General features: G+C 37.4%; 1 protein-coding gene across 1 annotated transcript; it reads right to left on the bottom strand.

Annotated features, from left to right (window-relative positions):
* Positions 1-4,323: 4,323 nt before the first annotated feature.
* On the bottom strand, positions 4,324-10,212 carry hpdl (4-hydroxyphenylpyruvate dioxygenase-like). Its single transcript, XM_038274070.1, has 5 exons — positions 9,494-10,212; positions 7,005-7,171; positions 6,769-6,920; positions 5,643-5,770; positions 4,324-4,859 (listed from the first exon to the last, which is right to left on the bottom strand). Exons 1-5 carry the CDS (start codon positions 10,204-10,206, stop codon positions 4,673-4,675), a joined length of 1,347 nt encoding a protein of 448 aa, XP_038129998.1. The 5' UTR covers positions 10,207-10,212; the 3' UTR covers positions 4,324-4,672.
* Between the last annotated feature and the right edge of the window lie 1,294 nt (positions 10,213-11,506).

Here is an 11,506-nt window from a genome sequence, read left to right as displayed (position 1 = left end):
CCTTACTTTTACAAATTTACATACGGTAATAAATATATTTTAAAACATGCTATGTTTTCCTTTCACTTCACAATAAGCACTTCTTTTTATCCTATTAAAAGGAGCATGGACATGTTTGTTGCTAATGAACCTTAATTAGCGTTCCACAAATTTCCTTGCCTATTGTAACATGCCCTAAGATTCTTCTGCTGTAAGTTTAAGGGGCCTCCTAAGGGTGGGAAGGTTGAGGCTCACCCCTGGCAGACACTATTGTTAATCAAGCAGTAACATCTGCTGTATTTTTCTAATCTTCTCTAGGCTGTCCTGCATGGTTTTAGGCTGTCTGCTTTTTTTTTTTTGCCTGTAACCCAGGATTTGTCTCCTACAGAACATCGGATACCACCCTGAAGTTAACATCTTTATTTCAAAGGTTTGAAAAGTTCTTTAGATTGCACATGCAGAGTATAGTTGTGGATGAAAAGTAGCAGGACCAGACAAAAAAAAAAAAATTAGATATATGTACAAAGTTAAATATATATACAAAGTTAAATTGTTAAATATATGATTCATTAACTACGGCTGGACTTTGTTTTTTAAAACATTATACAATATTTTTCCAATTAATACTCAATTATTTCTTATGTACTGTACTGGCTGAATCCCTAGATTATTTAAATATGTCATAATAGATATATAGAATGAACAGACGTCTGATTGGTTAGGCTGCAAAACAGTTAAAGAGACAGTTGATCCTCCCTGCTAACTGTGAATAAGACAAGAAAGTAAAGATATTAACAAAACAGCCAGGATGTTTTGTGTCTGAAGTCTTTTTAAGGTTTGAATACTGTCCTATGGCGAAATTTCAGGAGGGAGGGGCCAACGCTATGAACGCTAAGTCACAGTATTAAGACCCATGGTTCATTTTAGCTGTAGCTCCCCACAGCAAGCAGCTCTCCTTAAAACCCCAAACCATTACACTCCCGCCACAGTAGTTGAGATACCCTTGACTTTCTACCCCTCACCTTGACACCATCTGAACCATGTCCTGTGGTCTGATGTGACCAAGATAAACTTATTTTGGTCTCATTGAACCTCATAGGTGCATTAATCAGTGTTTCATATTTCGTTTTTCTTTAGCAAACCTTTCATTGCCTTTCTTATCTATCATTTTTAGGAGAGGCCTACTGCTGGGACATCTGCGTAGACCACTTTGTAATCTACATAGTCTGAGCACTGACAGACCCCCTGTCACACCTGAGATCCTGTAACACTCATTAGGGTCATGGGACAGGGCAAGGAAGATGGTTAGTGTGGTAAAATGTGGACTTCTTTATTTAAGTATGTACTTACTTTTGATGGCAGTAGTATAAACCGATGTAAAAAATGATTAGGCTGACCTTGTTTTATTTTTTCATCAATATACCTTTAGAGAAATAGTTAGAATTGTGTTTGAAACCCTCTTTCTAAATAACAATGCTTCTTTTGGAGGCAGATGATTAAATAAAGCTTGCATTTGCCTGCACAAGGAACTGGGAGTAGCCAGGTGTGATGGCGCTCTGTCAACAATAGAGGGCAGTATCCCCCAAACTCAAAGAAGGGACTCAAAGTAATCCAAACATGCATCTCATGACCAGCCAAAAGAACTTATTTGCTTTAATTTTGCTTTTGATGTCCTAAATGTATGTTGACACCAAAAAAATAAAAAATATTCCTGTGAGCCCCCCCTGAATAAAGATGGCTGCCATCTGTGGCATTGCTGACCAGGAACAGGCGGCTAAAGAGCTGTTGTAACAGGAACTTTCCTCTCGACTTTAATGAACCCTTATTTTATTACAGACAGGGGTTATAATTTATGTAAAATATCAAATAAAATCCATTAAAACCACCAAACTATCCCTAAAAGTTGTAATAATAGTTCATAAGCAGATTTAACAACAGCAGGGTGAGTTATGGTAGCTGTCTAAAGTGCATTTACTGTTTTAACTGTTCATAAGAATCTGTTTCATGCAGCAAACCACACTGATTTAAAGAAACACACTGACACCATTTGTTAGAATCCAGAAGTGCACAACTTTAAAGTCTCTTTTAATGGGTTGCTGCTGAAATCTCATTGACCTAGTGGGGTCCTGAGAATGCAGTTAGCACATCAAAAGAACCACATGGCTTTCATGAAGCCCCATCTAAATTTCATGGTCTTATATCCAACCCACTGATCCTGACATTATGTTTTATAGCTAAATTGGGGCAAAGAGGCACATCCTAGTTGGTGCCAAAAACATGATTTAAAAAAAACGAGTCATCTGTGTCTTAAAAAGGAGCAGCTGTTGATTAAAGAAACATCCAGTGTGACTAAGCTCACTCCAAGATCCTATAGAGACACTAATAGGTCATATTTATATCTAAGATCAGTTATTTACCATCTATCTGCTTTACTAAAATATTTCATTGTAAGCAAATTGGACTTAATTCCATATTTTAAACTACACTTGTATAGATATTACAATGATTTAGAGAAAGAACTATGAATAAAAGTCTAGAAGGAAGATTTCTACAACAAACTAAGTGAACCAAAATACAGTATTTATCATTAACGGCATGATTGCAACATACAAAAAAAGACATTTTATTTCAAACAATCAAATTTTTTTTGGAAGAGTTTCAACAAACTTCCAGTGATGCCAAACCTAAAATTCATGCCAACACTGCCAACGCCCCCTGGTGTTGCTCTAGATGAGCTGTCATTGGTTTGAAAGTTTAGTAAATTAGACCCAAATGACATAGAGGTGTTTAATTTGTGATTTAAGAAGATTATGCACAGATCTGTTGGTGGTGTGAATCTATTTAGCCTCTTTTGTTCCCAATACCCCAAAATAAAATCTTGTGCAATAAGTCAGCTCAGGAAGTCACCTCCAAGAGACCATTGTGGGTCACTTCAGAGTAAAAAATGCTGTGCTAAGAAGGCTTTAAAGATTTGCTGGAGTATCTGATAGACCAAGGAACACCACAGTGAGTCATGATAAATCAAAATCCTGATCTTTAAACATCTCATGAACACGATTTAATCCGTCATCCAAAGCCGAATGGGACAGCAAACCGTAAAAGACACAAACAAAAGGTCTGAAGTTACTGCAGCAAAGCACCAAATTGTATTGTTAGGCCAGAACAGCCCTGTGCAGTTTGCTAAAACCATCTTGGAAACAAAACAAACATAAGCAAGAAGGTGATCTAGTCTGACGGTGCCCAACAGTTCTGCCAACATGAAAAAGTCCAAGGGCTACTTCATGGCTACTCGGGCATAGGAAGGGCTACCAATACTGACCTATGAACTGGAGGGATCAGAGGTCACCTTAACTTCATACTTAGACACATTTTTATTGGGAGGGAAGGAAAGACGGAAGAAGGGATGGAAGGAATGAAAAAAAATAAGGAAGAAAGGAACAAGGGAGGGAGGGAAGAAAAGAAAGATGCAAGGAAGGAGGGAGGATGAAAAGAGAGAAGAAACGAGGGAGAGAGGAAGGTTAGAAGGACGGACAGGATGGAGGGAGGGAGGGAGGAACAGAGGAATGAGTTGAAGGAATGGAGGAAGGAAAAAAGAAAGGATGGAAGGGAGGGTTTGAAGGAATGAAGGAAGAAATGAAGGTTGGAAGGAAGGAAGGGAGGGAGGATTTGAAGGAAATAAGGAAGAAAGGAAGGTTGGAAGGAAAGAAGGGCGGGAGGGAGGATTTGAAGGAATGGAAGAAGGAAGAAAGGAAGGATGGAAGGAAGGGGAGGGTTTGAAGGAATGAAGGAAGGAAAGATGTAAGGAAGGGAAGAAGGAAGGAAGGGAGAATTTGAAGGAATGGAGGAAGGAAGAAAGGAAGGATGGAAGGGGGGATTTGAAGAAATGGAGGAAGGAAGAATTTGAAGGAATGGAGGAAGGAAAGATGTAAGGAAGGAAGGAAGGAAGGAGGGATCAGCATTCACCATAACTTCATACATAAACATTTTTATTGTTTCTTTTAACTCCTATATTTATGATATTGTCATTTTGGAATTTGCTGTAGCATTAAAATGATGAAATGCTCTAAAAAGGATTAAAAAAAGAAGAGCAACACAATAAAATAAAAATTCCAATCTCAGCCTATTGGTGAGTTGTGGTGTTTTCAGAAGGTGCTGCGGGGACCCCATGGGGCCCCTTGGTGCCCAAGGGCACCACGCTGGTGACCCCTGCTCTACGCTGCATTGATCAATTATATCAAATCCCAATAAAATGCATTGACACTTATGGATATAAGTGGTGAATGTTTTGATATCATTAAAAGAAGTGTGGTGGGTGGTGGCATCTAAGAAAGAGAAAACAACCAGTAGGTTTTTGGAAACAATTCAGTTTAATGTTGGACTCTGGAGAACATTATTTACAGACAATGTAAGACCAACAGACGTACAGCTGCTTTCAGTTCTTTCAGTGTGTTTTGATTATATTAAAGTCTTATAGAACTTCAAGTATAACACATAGGGATGTTTTTATTCTACCTAATTAGTCTGATTGTGTTCAAGAAAAAACAAACAAAAACAAAGGAAGAACTTCAGAAATGGTGACATTTCTTTTAGCTGCTTTACAGATAGCTTCCTGTATAAGTGCATTAAGTTGTGCATAAAACACACATTCAATAATTTAGGCTCCAAGAAAAAAAAAAAAAACTCGGAGTGCTCTTTACTGAGCGGATTGCACAGTCTCTCCCTGAGAATCTGTCCTCTCGTTCTCCATGTACGCCTGCACAGACCTCCACAGCGCACGGATGTTCCCCTCGCCGAAACCCGTCGCCCCTCTGCGCTCGATCAGCTCCAGGAAGAAGGTGTCCTCAGCGAAGAGGGGCTTTGTAAACACCTGGAGGAGATACCTAACAAAAGAACAGAACCGAAAGGTAGATCATGTTGAGATTAAACATTTTGAAGAGAGACCTGTCCAAGAACACACAGAGACAAATCCAAATACAAACTGCAGACATGGAAAACAAAAAAAAATTGAGAATGAAAAAAAAACAACATCTGAGGATATGATTTGAAATTAGCTACAAAAAATTTGAAACACAAACCTTATTTATAAAGTGGTTTTAAATTTTTAGGGAGATTTGCATCTCCCTAAAAAATAAACCAGTTTTACCCAAAATGGAAGGAAATAGAGCTTCCTCTAGATTGATTAACCTTAAACCAACAGCTAGATGACTGACACTGGTTTTAACAAGACAACGATCCCAACCAACCACGGCTTCAAACTGGTTTGGAGTAGATAAAGCAGGCTAGCATCATCTTCTCAAATGATCCCCAACTAAAAGCTAATAAAAATGTTTAAACCAGGGTTAAGAGTCAAGTTCATGCCAGGAAATTCCCCGATATAAACAACCAGAATCAGGAAAGAAGCTCTTTAATGGAAGCAAAAAGTCTTATGATCTTTCTGCAGTCTGTAAAGCATGTATATAAATATCAGAAAGGTAAGGCCACATTATATTCTCCAACTTTTTTGTTATCTAAAACCAAATATTCAAAGGCTTTATCTAACCCAAAACTAAAGGGTTCTATTCTTATTAAACATGCTGACGTCTATCCCTGATCAAATGGTTGTGGATGAGCTGTTAAGGTTTGAATTCTTCAAAAAGGATAAATGGGGTGACTACAGGTCCTACCTTTTGTTTCCGCTGCATTCTTTCTGAGACGATGGATCGTGCTGCAGGTCTGTGTCCAGGAGAATGCCATGCTTTGAAAGTATCCGTGGATTGTGTCCCACTTCCTCTATTTCCCTCTGCTTCCCAACCTACCAAGTGTAAAATAACGTGTTTAGTTAGAGTAGCTATAAACTAGAACAATGTTAGATTTGCAAATACAAATATGCACATTTATCTTTACATCTATATCATTTATTTACCCTTACATGTCCCACTCAGATGCAGGATTATTCACCAACATGGATTCTGGGTTATAATAATCATAGCAGTGTAATAATGTGGTGACGATATGATAAATGTGTGCTTTTATTTGCAAATGTGACAAAGATAAGTCGTTGCCTACATTATAAATATTGAAAAAAAACAATCATTCGGAATCGACCAAAACGGGGGCGATAGCTATGGTTTTGCTTTACAATCTGTTTAAAGGAAGCAGTTATCTTTGTTGCTTCCCCCCCACCCCCCATTTCATTCCATATTTTATCCCTCCACTAAACTTCACATTTCTATGGTTGGATACAGCACTGTGTGAACAGCTAGCTTTCGTCATAGCAGCCTTTGGTTCGCCATAACGTCCACACCCCTCGATAGTGTGAGTTAATGGTGTTAGTGACTTTCTGACGGGCAACTGTGCTATCACAATGATTGTGTCAGCCAAAACACAACATCTCTGTAGTAAAATTCATTCTTTTTTTTCATTCTTCTCTTTTTCATTGTGCAATATTTTAATTTGTTGAATTTTTTTCAGTAAAGAAAGCAATAATCTTCCACATTAGCATTTAACATCATCAGATAAGGAATCTTGTCTTGTGAATCCTTAGGACTGTCCCTTCTTAAATGAATTACTTAAATAAATATAAATGAGGCATCCTGGTACATTTTCCTCAGTGCTGTTTTATTGCACGAAATTTGTCTGTGTCCTTGCCGTCCCGCGTGGCGTCCTGGTCTTAAATAGACCGATTAGGGATTTGGCTGGATAAGAAAGTCAGAACTGAAACAGAGCTTTTCTTTATCTTACATAAAAAAAAAAGATTGATAATTTCTTTCTCTCTTTCTTCTCAGGTATGTAGCTATAAGTGATGCTCACCTCTGTGTAGTAGGCAGGAGGTGGGGAGAAAAACTGAACTCCAGCTTCAGCCATGGCGTTTGTAGCAGAGACGATGTCTTTGGTGTAGAGTGCGATGTGCTGGATGCCGGCCGCCGTGTGCTGCTCTAGGAAGGTATCCACCTGGTTGGGACCTGAAATAAAGAGTCAGGATGCTCTCTGAAGCTGTGTGTTCATAAACCGGAGAGGAATCTGATGTATCGGCTGCATTCGCCTACCTTGATGAGGAAGGGACTCTGCGATGACCAACTTGCAGTCCGGTTCTTTCTTGTCCGTAAAGGGAAGCGTGATGCCAGCTTTGCTGCACTTCCAGTACTGCATGGCAGTGAGCCGAAGTCCGACTCCTTCCTGGTTCACGACAAAACCTTCGTCTACATCTTCTTGACTATAAAAAATAGAAGAAAGATATTTTTGTTTTTCTCCTTGAGTAAATTAAATTCTACTGCTTTTCTGGTAAAAGTTCCATTAAACAAAATAACTACAGTGTATTTTCTGTGGGATTTATATATTTTTAGGAGTCTGAAAGCACCGTTTGATCACAGCTTCAAAGGTATGGATACCCTGGAAAAGATCTTTCATATTTCTACTTTGAATTTTAATGTCTGTTATTAATAAAATCGCTCCCAAAATTAATATTTGAAATCCTGCCCTGTACTTAAACCCCTATAGAAGATACCTTAATAGTCAACAAATTCCATCTATGTTTATAACTCCACAGGACAACTATTGGTTGACACTCCTACAAATCTATCGCTTACAAAAGCAAAATTAAAGTTTTTGTTCTATGATATGCAACGTCCTAATATGGTTTGCAACATGAAGACGTTTAAAGGCTGGAAACGAAAGGATGGTTCGAATTCCTGCAGGAAAAAGTCTTCAGATTTACAGTTTATTTAAAGCATTTGCGTCTTAATAAGGCCCAGACAGAGTCCAGACCTAAATCCAGTTGTGAACCTATGGCACGATTCTGGTAAGCACTGTAGTGGCGTGCAGAGGCTTTTTTAAGGGCGGGGGCAGTGAGGGCACAAAAAGCTCGTCATCAAACACACAAATGACTGAAATCCCACTTTACCATGAACTCTATGCTGTCACAAAAAAATCTCCCCATAAAACAAGTTGGGATAAGATCTTAAAAAAATGAAGAATTACTAAATAATAAGGTGGTGTTTAGCCTTGGAAGGAACATCTCAAAATCTAAATAGTTGAATTTAAGAGATGAAGAAAGTTAATCTCACATATAATATATATATATATATATATATATATATATATATATATATATATATATATATATATATATATATATATATATATATATATATATATATATATTTTTTTTTTTTTTTATTTTATTTATTTATTTTTTTTTAATCTTTTATGCTTATCTCGAATAGATTTTTAGTCTACTTAAACTACCTTATGGGAACCCAAAACTACATTTTTCCAAGATTTTTATTTTATAAATACACTGCAATACAATCTTTCGCCAGCAGATGGCACAACAGTTAAGCACTCTGTAAAGAATATGAATAGAGATTAAAAAAACAAAGTAAAATTGCATTTGGCATGTTTGGGAGCTACAAATAAATTAACTGCATGCATGGACGGAGCCTTTGACTTAGATTTTAATTACATTCTAACCTTGAAATGTCTAGAATAGTTTCTAGTGATAAAATGTGACCGTTAATATAAAAATAGAATAAGTTACAGAGAGAGAATAAAGTTTAAAAAACATTGGTTTAGAGAGAAAGACAATGATCAAATTCCAATGATATAGTAGTGGTTAATATTAGTTAAGGATCCTGACTAATGGATAATGTCTCCCACCGCATGCATGAAGTTGTTGTAGAACTGGAGAAATCCTTCAGTGACAGACAGCTGCACCCTAAATGCACCAGGGATCGTTATCACAGATCCTTCCTTCCAGCAGCTACAACACCCTATTACAACCACTGTTCCGAACAACCTCAATAAGTTGTTACATTCATGCCGATTTTGCAGTTTCTACCTTAGTCAGTTAAGTAACATGATGCTGTCATTTTACACATCTCCGATGTTGCACTTTTTTTAAAATATCCATTACTGTAAAAATTACCCATAGCTATATTTACAGGCTGCCTTTTACAGCAGCTTTTTTTTTTTTTTTTTTTTAATCTCTGCTTCCTTCTCCTTGAACCCCAGTCGGCCTCGGCAGAGGGCCGCTCACACTGAGCATGGTTCTGCTGGAGGTTTCCTCCTGTTATACAGGGGTTTTCCTCTCCACTGTAACTACAAGCATGCTTAGTGTGAGGGATTGCATCGATGCAATCCACTGGTTTTCCTTAGATAGAAAACTTTGAATCACTTTAAAGTGCCTTCAGATGACATATGTTGTGAATTGGCGCTATATAAATAAGCTAAATTGATTTATTTAACTATTATGTTATTATAAGGTCCACATTTGTATGACCATTTTTTTCTATAATCTTTTTGCTGCTGTAAACACCAGAATTCCCCCATTGCGGGACAGTAAAGGGATTTTCTATTCTATTTTTTATTCTAATATTGGTCAATTTGTAGTTAAATAAGGTAGCAGTACTAATGCTATTTTGGTGTTAATTCCCATCCTGGGTAATAAGAGATTTGACAAAGGGGAAATTAGATTTTCTTCTTAAAAAGTGTTGGTTCATTAAATCTTACAACAGCTTTCCACACATTATGTTCTTACCTATCAATGAAAAACCTGTGAAAGCCAAACAGCTTCTCATACCAGCCCATGACCTGATGGGTGGACTTCCTGGGACAGGCATAAGTTATGTGATCAAAATGGGTAACTGGACAAGACAAGTCCTCCTTTTCCGAACCCCAGTCCTTTTCAGTGACATTAAAGCCTGGTAAAAACGTCCCTCCATACTTTGTCTTGTCAATTAACGTGTGACAAACGTTCCCCACGATAGATTTAATCACGGAGTAAGTTACGACACCGTTTTCGTCCTCAACGGTTGTGGGAGGCACTAGAAAGTCGCAGCCCAGATGGCGGAGCACCTTGAATGACCTTTCCACATCCTCTACTTCAAAACACACGTTGCTGACAGAATCCACCGGGTGTTGCAGGTGGACATCGTAAAGAAACGATGGGTGACTCCTTTTGTTGATCCAGTGAGGTGCAGGTTCATGGTTTCCTCCGAGCTGCATCCATTCATTTGATCCCTCACCGCCCAGGCTGGGTCTCTCATTCACAACGAACACCGCCGCTCCTTTCCGATAGACCACCTGCTTGGATTTGTCAGTCAGCCTGGTGGCAAACACGTTAAATTTGTATTTGGAGACAAGGTCATTGGCTAACTTTTGTCCGTTGGAAACGTGGAGCGAAACGTGGTGTAACCGGCGCAAGCAGACTGCCATGTTTCCAATACGAGCATGACGAGGGGTGCGCTTCATTTGTCAGCCGGGGTGGGTAGACTCACTTTACCGGCAGGGCAAGGGTGGAGACAAAGGTTTTTCATCGGGGCGCAAACATCTCGACAATAGTTGATCTTTTAGTATTCGGATGGAGCCAAAGATTAACATCCTTAAGTATTATACCCCAGTAAAGCAAAACTTAGATCATATCTTGATTTTTAAAGGAGATAACCACAAGTTTATCTCATTTCATCCAGTAGGTGGCATACTTGAGCTCACCCGTTCCGCTTTTTTTTTCAAAACAAAACTTTATTTAACCAATGTACATTACACCAGGTACCAGTACAGAACTGCATCAATTGCATCCACAGAAAGTGCAGAAAGAATATCTTATGACAGAAGAAAAAAATATATAAACAGAGAGGGAACAATAATAACGGTAAAAATAACAAAATAATAATAATAATAATTATTATTATAATAAGGGGGCAACATTATATTATATAAAGATTCAAGAACAGGGCGTTAAACCAGCAGATTAAATTTACTTACGAAAGAAAGAAAATTACCAGGACTTTTTGGTCTTACAAATTCTAAAAATTTAACATAAGATTTTGTCTAATTTTTCCAATGGGATATAACTGGTTTACATTTTAAGTAATGGCTTTTGTGTAAATAAAATTTAACTAATAAAATTAAAATATTAACACCAAAATTATGTTCAATTTTTGCAACCACACCAAATAAAGCTACTCTTGGGGTAAAATCAGGTGACTGAATTCCTTTAGATTTGATCCACATCAGAAAATCAAGTCAAAAGCTTTGGACTACAATCAAAGAACAGGTGTTTCAGGAAATAGATATATATCCGGATGTCCATAAATGTTATAGTACTAAAACTACTTATTTCTATCATTTACTCACAAAAATAGTTTTATGACTTTTGTGAGACAATGTTTATGCTTTTTACATTTTCTTAGTTAAACTACTTCTCTGACGTCATCAGAGATGCTCAGAGCAGTCTGGCAAAATTTTGATTAAACCATGTTTAACTGCATTTAAGTTGTTTCTTTCTTTAGATTACGCACTATATGGCATAAGGTTAAAACGAAACGAAAACATAAAACTGAAAAAAAAAAAAAAAATAGATATTTGTTTAAATCCACAGCAGAAAAAGTTAGCCACCGGAATTAGTGTAGGATCCAATTTCCGGTGCAGGTCGGGAAGAGACCAGTGATAAAAAAGAAAGGATAAAAAAAAAAAAAAATTCTATATAGATATATTTTTTTTGTGTAAAATGTTAACTTTTTCTCTGAACCACGCTACACTTTTTGTGGAT

Source organism: Cyprinodon tularosa, unplaced genomic scaffold (genome assembly GCF_016077235.1).
Source record: "Cyprinodon tularosa strain WSP-4 unplaced genomic scaffold, ASM1607723v1 ctg90, whole genome shotgun sequence".
Lineage (NCBI taxonomy): Eukaryota > Metazoa > Chordata > Actinopteri > Cyprinodontiformes > Cyprinodontidae > Cyprinodon > Cyprinodon tularosa.
Note: the sequence above shows the minus strand (reverse complement) of the source record. Positions and strands in the feature narration are given on the sequence as shown.

What these genes read in the sequence shown, in the direction of transcription:
- hpdl (XM_038274070.1), bottom strand. Translation starts at nt 10,206, where the DNA reads ATGAAGCGCACCCCTCGTCATGCTCGTATTGGAAACATGGCAGTCTGC. An exon ending in AGAGTCCCTTCCTCATCAAG is followed by an intron (nt 6,921 to 7,004) that starts GTAGGCGAATGC and finishes TCTTTATTTCAG; the next exon opens with GTCCCAACCAGGTGGATACC. An exon ending in CTCCTGCCTACTACACAGAG is followed by an intron (nt 5,771 to 6,768) that starts GTGAGCATCACT and finishes TACACTTGGTAG; the next exon opens with GTTGGGAAGCAGAGGGAAAT.